The sequence below is a fragment of the Notothenia rossii genome (assembly GCF_949606895.1).
Source record: "Notothenia rossii genome assembly, chromosome: 1".
NCBI lineage: Eukaryota > Metazoa > Chordata > Actinopteri > Perciformes > Nototheniidae > Notothenia > Notothenia rossii.
The window spans coordinates 20196235-20207338 of record NC_136912.1 but is presented as its reverse complement, the minus strand read 5'-3'; the positions used below and the strand labels follow the sequence as shown (position 1 = coordinate 20207338).

At 40.2% G+C, this 11104-nt stretch overlaps 1 protein-coding gene across 4 annotated transcripts in view; it reads left to right on the top strand.

The window, feature by feature from the left end:
- Positions 1-11104, top strand: part of LOC307043810 (microtubule-associated serine/threonine-protein kinase 1-like) — a 72736-nt gene that overhangs the window by 46713 nt on the left and 14919 nt on the right. For 3 of the 4 annotated variants that reach the window (XM_079688678.1, XM_079688676.1, XM_079688679.1), the window contains 10 exons: positions 516-648; positions 1877-1941; positions 2112-2191; positions 2632-2840; positions 4150-4288; positions 4893-5025; positions 7011-7176; positions 7555-7656; positions 9911-10033; positions 10193-10302. In XM_079688678.1, coding sequence (XP_079544804.1) covers positions 516-648; positions 1877-1941; positions 2112-2191; positions 2632-2840; positions 4150-4288; positions 4893-5025; positions 7011-7176; positions 7555-7656; positions 9911-10033; positions 10193-10302 — 1260 coding nt within the window. The remainder of the gene's footprint in view (positions 1-515; positions 649-1876; positions 1942-2111; positions 2192-2631; positions 2841-4149; positions 4289-4892; positions 5026-7010; positions 7177-7554; positions 7657-9910; positions 10034-10192; positions 10303-11104) is intronic. The other variant, XM_079688677.1, reaches the window with a different exon arrangement.

The window sequence follows — 11104 nt, the reverse complement described above, 5'->3', positions numbered from 1 at the left end:
AGCATAAACATTTATGTCATCAACATTTGGTTGAAAACAAAATAGGCCACCACAAACGAGACCAAAAAATGAAAAATAAAATTGATTTGCCATGAAGGCTAAAAATGGTGTATTATTTCAGTTAACAAACTTTGCCATCTTATTTATATTGAAACATATTTTAAAATACATGGTACAGTACATTTTGCTCTGGTAATCCACTAGAAATCCACCCCTCTGGTGGGATCAGGATAATCCAGTTTTTTGGGATCAAACTGATCCCAATCCTGTGTTGTCGGTTTGAGCTACCCGTTTTGAAGATTTGATCCAGATTAAAGCTTGGATTGGATTTCCTGATCTGGTCGGATATCAAAGTGATCCTAATCCTGTTTTTTGGTTTTGAACTCCCCAAATCTGATCTGATCAGATAGGGATTAAAAGTTTTGAACTCCTGGGCCCAGGAGTTTAAGCTTAAAGGTGCATTTACGGTATATTGTTATTTTGGTACTTTCATTTGTTCCCCCTTTCAATGATAGGAGTTCAACCCTGAAGAGTTTTACCATCTGCTGGAGGCAGCGGAGGACCACGCCAAGGAGGGACAGCTGATGAAGGCGGACATCCCTCGATACATCATCAACCAGTTGGGGCTGACCAGAGACCCACTGGAAGGTAAGAGAAAGAAAGAAAATGTATATTGCATTTTGTTGTTCAAATAGAGGCTTGAACAGGAAATAATGTATGTACACTCACTACAATGTGTACAGATTTTAATTCAGACATTGGCTGGTTCTTTGTGGAATTAATAGACTGGGCAATGAACAACTGCCCCGCATTGAATTTATACAAATTACACATAAACAAAAGAACAGTTCAACATTTTGGAAGAACCATTTATCGACTATTTTCAAAGAAAACGATGAAGATCGAATTGTTTTCTTGTCAGAGTCAGAATTTGAACATCTCTGCTTTAATAAGCTACCGATCAGCTGGTTGTTCAGCATGACCATGTATGAGATCACGCTAGGACAGGCTGGAACATTTGTGGTCTGCTGGAGCGGTGAAATATCTTTAATTAATCATCGTGGCTCAAACTCACATTTTTAATTCTGCACAGCCGCTCTTGGTCTCATCCATCAGGAGTTGCTCATTAGCTGATGGACCCAGAATGACTCTTTACAATAAACCTCTGCAGGATTATATATGAATTCGTGAACATTCTAAGCCTTTGTCAGATAATCTTTGCTTACAATGTGCCACTTGATATCTTCATCTTGCACCTTCTTTTACACCTACATCGTCATGCTTAGACACACATAGACACCCACGTAGCGGCTTGCACACTTTAACACTCTTTTCTTTTCTCGGCTCCTGATAGAGACTGTTGACAAGATCTTTTCAGCGTCAAAGAGAAACTAACAGAATATACGACTGTCAGAACAGTGACTTTTATGTTACATGAAGTTAGGATCTACAGAGCGACTTTGAAAATGCTTTGCAAAGTTAATTATTAGTCAATTATCTCCCTGCTTTAACAAAACAGTGCTATTATCAGTGTATTCTAGCAGCTGTCACATATTAGAGAGGAAGAACACTGACATTTAGCTGCCAGTGCTGCTCAAAGAAAGGAGAAGAAACAACGTGAGGGGGAGGTGGAGAAGAAGACAAAGAATTAATAGGAAGAAGCTTTTTTATCCCTCATGTTTTACTTTCTGTGATCTGCCGCGTTTGGTCTTTCATTTGTTTTTAAAAATCGAATAGCTGTTTTGTTTAAGATGTCTGAGCAGCTGCGTTCTTTGAATCTTCACACAGCAGTGTGGGAGGCCTGGTGTTTTAGCATGAACATTTTCATTTCACTTTGACACCAGGTTTGCTTGTTAACTCAAATGTTTTTTAACAGAAATCGTGAGCCTGGACAGCTACGACAGTGAAGGCCCACAAACTCCAGAGACCGATGAAGCAGAGGTGAAGAACAAACACACAGGAAGATTTTCACACACACTATGACTGCACCACCATTAAAACACACACACACCGCTTTCAAATCATCAAAGAAACATTGACATTTGAGCTTTCGAACATTTAATTGAAACAGTCTTTTTGTCGATTTGAGTTATCATTTTAATATTTGTCAGCAGGGAAGAGGGCGGACCATGAAACCACCGAGTGAAGAAGATTTTCAGAGCATCAAACTGATCAGCAACGGAGCTTATGGGTAAGAAATTGATTGAAACCTCATTGGATCTAAACCATATCAAGTGCAATGAAGCTTTTATTTAATATTTTAACAAAGAAAAAACTGTTTTTAGCATCAATATGCTGTGGAAGACTGTTTAGGGGTCAGAGAGTTCCTGTCAATAGAATCCTTGGAAATAGTGTTTCCAAGGTCAACAAACAGCATTTAGGCTAAATGACATAAAGTGCTTCATGCAATACTAATAACAAAAGATGCACCACAGTAGTGGAAACTGGAATAAACACCAATACTAATAAAACAACAACAGTGGGAGCATAAAAGTAACACCTATTTGTATTGCTTAAGCAAGCTTCTTTGGCTTGGCCCCTCACCCTGCTTTCTGTTCTCTGTACCTCATCTTGGCGCCACCAGCCCCTGCAGTTTTCACTCTCGTCTCTTGTGTCTCACCTTCTCTCCAGTGCCGTCTACCTGGTGCGCCACAGAGAGACACGTCAGCGTTTTGCAATGAAGAAGATCAACAAGCAGAATCTGATCCTGAGGAATCAGATCCAGCAGGCGTTTGTGGAGAGAGACATCCTCACCTTCGCCGAGAACCCGTTCGTCGTCTCCATGTTCTGCTCCTTCGAGTCGCGGAGACATCTGTGCATGGTCATGGAATATGTCGAGGGTAAGGGGGTCAGATCTAGTTTTGATTGAAGACTTTAATTACACTGAGCAAGGACTCACATTTAAAAGATGTTCATGATTTATTAGACCCGTCTGTGTGGTTGACTTCCTTGTTCCGTTCGCCCTTCATTTTTCTGTGTTAGATGTCTGAGGAAATATTAGATCAGGTTTCTGTTCTTAGCATTTCATTTATTTAATTCTATATAGAGTTCACCCAAATAGCAAAGGATCATTTTGTCTGCTGGGATTCAGGAATATTAAAGCAATGTATTGAAGGTGAGACTCTTTATGACACTATCACAATGACTCTTGATAATGAAAGTCAAACAAGGTGAGTAGATTCAGGGCGGTGTCGTGGCTCTGGCTGCAGCAGCTCTTATGTTATCTGTTGGCGCACAGACACACTGAGGCATGAAAAGTAGTCGTGTGTTGACACTGTCAACCGTGCTTAATGTTGTGCAAAGGTGGATAACAAGCAAAGAGAATAGAAACATAATAAATAGAATGTGTATATCTATTTATAAGCAGAAATGCATCACAAAAATACTATGTTTATGACTTAGTCTCACATATTTTAAAGCTTTTCTGCCTTATCTAAGGATCAAATTCTGTCATCCTGAAGACTTATTGTGCTACAGTATCATCTGTGTGAATAATATGATGTTATATTATTCACACTATTTACCGAGTTCCACAGTGTTTCCCCTACCATTGTCTGGGAGGGGCGCTGCGCCCCGCCAACGAAGCCCCACGCCCCACGTTTAAATATATATATTTTTTAAATAATCCTTTTTTTTATATATAGCACCAAATTGCAACTAATCTATATCTACTGTCACTTTTCACATTGAACATGTGCTCTTTTATTAAATAAACAAGACACTTTCATTTGAAGTTGTGAGTTTAGTGTTTTTGACCCTAAGAAACAGAAACAGTAATCAATAACAATAATCCACAGCTCCTCTTCCCCCCCAAAGCCGTAAACCTAGAGGAAACACTGATACATATTATGTAAACATTTAATAAAAAGTCCAGTATAATGCACACAATCCAACTTTCCAGCTGTTTCCATCTATCGGCAAAAGTAATCATTTCAATACTTACAATACTGTATGATAAATAATATCAATCCAGTTATCAACTGTAGGTCTTTCTGGTTTTAGCCACTTTCCTGCCAGCTTAGAATCTAAAATAGATATCCAACAGGACATTTTGTAATGGATGGGTGCCATAATACATGGATGCTAAGCCATTTCCTGTCAGACTCTGAAATGAATACATTAACAACTGGTATTTTCTTTTTTCTCCAGGTGGAGACTGTGCCACTCTGTTGAAGAACATCGGGGCTCTGCCTGTGGAGCTGACCAGGATGTACTTCGCTGAGACAGTTTTAGCCCTGGAATACCTGCACAACTATGGCATCGTCCATAGAGACCTCAAACCCGACAAGTGAGTGTTAAAAGCTGCACTAATTAAGATTTTACGAGATCAAATGACTACATGTGATATGAAAGGGCTTGCTTGTAATGATTAACTCACAAAAAATGATCACCCAATGTTTATTTTTAGCGTCTTGCAGCTAATTATTATGATTTTACAGCGAGCAACATACTAACAGATTTGTTTGGCAAGGACTTGAATGTTACACATGTTACACTTTAATTGATTGCAACAGTATGATGTAGCTGTAATGACACAGGTAGTACAGGTAAACAAAATAATGTTAAGGGGATTAATGAAAATGAATGCAGCCTTCTGGGTAAAACTAACAGGCCGCAATATATCCAAATGAGCTTGGATTCATCTCATTTGGCAAATTGAGATGAATTGTTGTCCTTCTCGGTCGGAAAGTGCAGTTTCTCTGTGTATTCATCTGGAGCACGCCAGTCTCATGTGTCCATTCCTCCACTCAAGCCCTCTCCCTGGTGTATTATGCAAGAACTGCTGACGAAAACCATAAATGACAACCTGTGATCATGACCACACACTCCATTCTATATGGATTTTATTGCAATGTACTAGAATGTAATGCATATTTCCTCTCTCCAAATAGTCTACTGATCACCTCCATGGGACACATCAAACTTACGGACTTCGGCTTGTCGAAGATGGGTCTAATGAGCCTCACCACCAACCTGTACGAGGGACACATTGAAAAAGATGCGAGAGAGTTCCTGGATAAGCAGGTAAAGTTGCAACCTAGTAGCAGCCTCTACTATAGGTAGTATAGATACTTTATCACCATATTATAGTGGAAGCAGGATGCAGGAAGATATATTTCATTAGTAACCGTTTGAATGAACTGTGTGACGGGATGTTTGGTGGATGAAAATGCAACTGCCACTCACAGCATATTTTATTCTTCTCCAGCCATGTGTATCAACCTGCCTAGTCATCTGGCAAAATCCATCATCTCCAAAAAAAGACATTGCATTACAATCAATGCATCCTCTGTAGTCTGAATTAGTGAACCATTATTGATTCCCATCTCCATCACAATCCCATTTTTAGCAATTATAGTTATTGTTTATGCTCTGAATGAAGCTGATCATAATCAGTCAGCTCTTCTGGGTGGAAGCAGCATCTGTTTGTCTGCCAGTAATCAACTCACATCTGTGGATGAAAAGGACCTGGGCTTTCTGTTTTTCATGATATTCTGATCAGGAAAGTGTTTCTAATTCTCTCAATGAGGATGTCTTTGTTGTGTAAGACAGCAGGTAAACACTGTGGGTAATTGGAAAAATACTTTTCATATGATTTGCATAAACCCACATTTCCTCTTACAATCTAGTTGTTGTATTTTTAGTTTAATTAGATTTTTAAGTAAAGTAAAATATACATTTTGTGTTCAGCAGTTGAACTTTTGAAGTAAATGATTTATTAGTTTCCTTTTTTTTGATGAGGGAGAATTTGAATAAAGATAGAGATGTTTTTATTTAGTCAAATTGTTTAACCTTTTTGGTACAAATTCTATATCAGAAACAACCTTGACACAATCTTGCGATGGGATCACACCAACCACCAAATGACTCCTTTCTATTTATTATGACAATCAGCATATTTTTATATTTCTGCAGGGGACCTTAAAGCCTGCGTCACACTGTCCCGAAATTGACACCCGATGGACACACGATAAAGGAAATGTTCAAATTCAGCTCTGATCGTAGGAACATCGGGACATTCGTGAGGGCATCTTAAGCCATCGTATGACCGCCGGTGGACTTTCTCAGGCTCCGGCAGCAACTTCATGAGCGGAAACTTCGTAAGGCACTCGTGAGGGCATCTTGTCAAATCGTGTCATCTTCGTGTTATCATCGGTGCCATCGGGCATTCGCCCTCACTCTAATCAGGGCGAATGCCTGATGGCACCGATGATAACAAGATGCCCTAACGATGGCCTTACGAAAGGCAAAATGGACACACAAATTCACCACGAAAATTAACCTTCGCAAGGTCCTTCTGTAATTTGTTGGCATGCCAAAGATGGTGCCACCGCTCACGAAGTTGCTGCCGGAGCCTGAGAAACTCCACCGGCGGTCATACGATGGCTTAAGATGCCCTCACGAATGTCCCAATGTTGCTACGATCAGAGCTGAATTTGAACATTTCCTTTATCGTGTGTCCATCGGGTTGTTTTATTGCACAACAAAATCATGTAAACATATTATGTAAATAACCCAATTTGTGTTCTGTGAAACTGAAAAGGATATAATATATTATTTTCAAGGCGAGTTGACAGGAAGTTGTTGTTGTTGCTATGGAAACAACATTACGGAGAATACTTAATATCTTCTACATATAAAGATGGATAAAGTAAAGAACAAAGTCTGAAAATATCAGTACAGTATCATAGTACTTTAACATAATTGTTCATGTTACTTTCGTTGCAGTTGTATGTCTTGAATGTAATGTAATTGTTGCCTTCGTGTGTGGTTCGAGGCCATCTTCGTGCGAAATTCACAATTCCATATTTTCGTGTGTCCATCAGGTGACAATTTTGGACTTTAGAGAACATTCATATAAAATGGGAAATGATGAATGCATTTTATAATGGATTACATCACAAAATAGTTTTCAAGCTTCTCCGACAATTGTTTTACTCTTTCTTTCTTCATTCTTTTCTTCTCTTCCTCTGTCTTCCCATTGTTTGCACCTCCTCTCCCTCACTCAGGTGTGTGGTACTCCAGAGTACATCGCTCCCGAGGTGATTCTCCGTCAGGGCTACGGGAAGCCGGTGGATTGGTGGGCTATGGGCATCATCCTCTATGAGTTCCTGGTGGGCTGCGTGCCTTTCTTTGGAGACACTCCCGAGGAGCTGTTTGGACAGGTCATCACAGGTAAGAGGACAGTGGTAAACTTACACTATTTTATTTGTGAGGACACTCTCAAACTGTTCACTTTTAGCAATCAAAAAGCAAGACACAAAGGTAGTCCGGTAGGCTTTGAGTGAACTGGGTTTCTTGGCTGTCTTTTGTTCTAGAAAGTGGGTCCAATGTGTGTGTCACTATTCTCATTTAATAGCATGCATCTCTAGCAAGTGATGCAGTCAGAGCAGTGTCAAGCCTTTCCACTTTGAATATTCCTACAGATAAATAGAATAGATTTCTTTCTTATAGCTTTCTCCCTTGGTGTGATGCACTTATGTAGAACACGTTTCCAATAGCTCAGATAAGCTTCGTACTCTGACCGTTTGTTGTTGTTTTTGTCTCTGTTAGATGATATAGTTTGGCCTAATGGTGATGAAGCCCTGCCTGCAGACGCCCAGGACCTCATCTCTGCCCTGTTGCAGACCAACCCTCTCCTGAGGTTGGGTACAGGTACTAACTGTTGCATTAACTTGATATAAGAGCTCTGATCTGCACCCACTTTTTGTTGGTTTGAGGAATACATGTTTCCATGAATTAACACAATTCCAAAGACAAATGCAGGTTTTAAAACATTATGTTACCCAGTACTCAACAAAAACAACTCGGTTTTCCCCACTATGTCTTGCTCTGATACACTGTCGTTTTGCCGTCCACCAACTCCTTGTTATGTTCACCAGCTACGTATATGTAACTGTGGCTGTTTGGTGATCAGTGATAGGAAGGTGTACAACATGTTTGAGGGTCTTTTCAATGATATCAACAGCCCCAAATGAGACTGATAAGAACAGTGAGAGTGAAGAAAAACAGTAATAGGGCAAATCAATATCCTGAAAGTGACTAACTGTTCTGTACAGCTGAGGGGAGTGCAGGTTTTAGATATACACTGAACAAAAATATAAACTCAACACTTTTGTTTTTGCTCCCATTTTTCATGAGATGAACTCAAAGATCTAAAACATTTTCTACATACACAAAATAACCATTTCTCTCAAATATTGTTCACTAATCTGAAAAAATCTGTGATAGTGAGCACTTCTCCTTTGCTGAGATAATCCATCCCACCTCACAGGTGTGGCATATCAAGATGCTGATTAGACAGCATGATTATTGCACAGGTGTGCCTTAGGCTGGCCACAATAAAAGGCCACTCTGAAACGTGCAGTTTTGCTTTATTAGGGGGGTCTGTGGGGGTCCGAAAACCCTAGGGTTAAACCCTAACCCTAACATGTCACCCATTGAGCATGTTTGGGATGCTCTGGGTCGGCGTATACGACAGCGTGTTCCAGTTCCTGCCAATATCCAGCAACTTCGCACAGCCATTGAAGAGGAGTGGACCAACATTCCACAGTCAACAACCTGATCAACTCTATGCGAAGGAGACGTGTTGCACTGCGTGAGGCAAATGGTGGTCACACCAGATACTGGCTGGTTTTCGGACCCCCCCAGACCCCCCCAATAAAGCAAAACTGCACGTTTCAGAGTGGCCTTTTATTGTGGCCAGCGTAAGGCACACCTGTGCAATAATCATGCTGTCTAATCAGCATCTTGATATGCCACACCTGTGAGGTGGGATGGATTATCTCGGCAAAGGAGAAGTGCTCACTATCACAGATTTTTTCCGATTTGTGAACAATATTTGAGAGAAATGGTTATTTTGTGTATGTAGAAAATGTTTTAGATCTTTGAGTTCATCTCATGAAAAATGGGAGCAAAAACAAAAGTGTTGCATTTATATTTTTGTTCAGTGTATTTTTGTATCGTTATGAGTTCCCTTTAACATACCTTTTAAGCTTCTTTAAATATTCCGTCCATCCATACAGTGTTTTGAGTTGTGTTGTGAGCTAATGGTTTTTGGAGCCAAGGCAGAACGTATAAAAGTTAGAGCTGAGCTTCAGTCTGCAATGTTCAAAACAACAGATAAAGCCAGAAATCTAGGTGTAGTCATGGACTCTGACCTGAGTTTCAACAGTCACATTAAAACAGTTACTAAATCAGCTTACTATCACCTAAAGAATATATCTAGGATTAACAGACTAATGTCACAGCAGGATTTGGAAAAACTTGTCCATGCTTTTATCTTCAGTAGACTGGACTACTGCAATGGTGTCTTCACAGGTCTTACTAAAAAATCTATTAAAAAGCTGATTCAGAACGCTGCTGCTCGAGTCGTCACTAACACTAAGAAAGTGTCTTTACACTGGCTTCCTGTTTGTCAAAGAATAGATTTCAAAATACTGCTGCTGTTTATAAAGCACTGAATGGTTTAGGCCCAAAATACATTTCTGACCTCCTGCTAAATTATGAACCATCCAGAACTCTCAGGTCTTCAGGGACTGGTCAGCTTTCTGTCCCCAGAGTCAGAACTAAACATGGTAAAGCAGCGTTCAGTTATTATGCTCCAAATATCTGGAACAAACTCCCAGAAACCTGCAGGTCCGCTGCAACTCTGACTACTTTTAAATCCAGGCTGAAGACTTTTATTTTTGTCGCTGCTTTTAATTGAACTATTCATATCTTAGACGGCACTGTAACTTTTATCCATGTATTTTTTCTTTTAATGTTTATTTTATTAACTTTTCTTTTTAATGACTGATTTTAAATGCCATTTTCTTAATGTCTTTCATTTTTTGTAAAGCACTTTGAATTGCCTTGTGTTGAAAAGTGCTATATAAATAAACTTGCCTTGCCTTGTGTGTGCCACCAGGCGGAGCGTTTGAGGTGAAGCAGCACGGGTTCTTCACCGAGCTGGACTGGAACAGCCTGCTGAGACAGAAAGCAGAGTTCATCCCTCACCTGGAGTCAGAGGAGGACACCAGCTACTTTGATAGTAGGTTCCTCTGGATGTATGCGTCAGTGCAGCAGTTACCTCAATATTTGCTCTATGGGGTATCCAATACTTGTCTGACACTGTTCCAGTTAGAAAAGCACGTTTCCTGTTAAACTGACAGCTTATATAATTCATCTCTCTACCTCTCTCCCCTGCCAGCGCGCTCAGATCGGTATCATCACATCAATACGTACGACGAGGATGACACCAATGACGATGAGCCCGTGGAGATCAGACAGTTCTCTTCCTGTTCTCCTCGCTTCAGCAAGGTTTGTCTTCTCTTTCATCTCTCTCTTACTCAGTTTTTATTCCTTTTTGGCTGTTTCATCTTGTGCTATTTTGTCACTGGACACTGGACATTAGTTGACAGGTTGAATAAGTATCTCTAGGCCTTGTCTCTGTGTGTGTTAAATGACATCTTTTATCTTTTTCCCTAACCACTGTTTCCATGGCTGTATCTCTATTAATTATGGATCTCTCTCTCTCTCTCTCTCTCTCTCTCTCTGTCTCTCTCTCTCTCTCTCTCTCTCTCTCTCTCTCTCTCTCTCTCTCTCTGTCTCTGCCAGTTTTTTCTTCTTGCCACACTTTCCTTTCTCGGATGGGATTTTCTCACCTCATGCTCGTCTATTTATCCTTTTTTGACTCCCTCCCACTACCAACTTCCCTCCCTCTCTCACTTGCTCTCCTTCCATCTGCCTCCCCTCGGTATCTCACCTTGCATACACTCTGTTGTTTCACCCGTGAGGTCGTGGAGGAGCTCTTCAGAAAACTGAGGGCGCCTCATTGAGGGGCTTCAATTCAATAACATTTGAGATGTATTTGAAGTTACGGTCAAGGGCTGTTAAGTGGCCTCGTTTAAAGTAAAGCATGTGAACAAAGACCTCGGCTGAATACACTTACATAGGTCTACAGTTAACTACACAAGTATTTTATTCATTATCATTTAATAACGTAGAGCTCCAAGCATAATGGTAGAAAATGATCAATTTTATAAGCAAAAAGCACTCACAGATTTCACCTTTCAGTTCACAAAAGCCTTTATGCAACTGCTGTTTTAGGTTTGTCATGCTT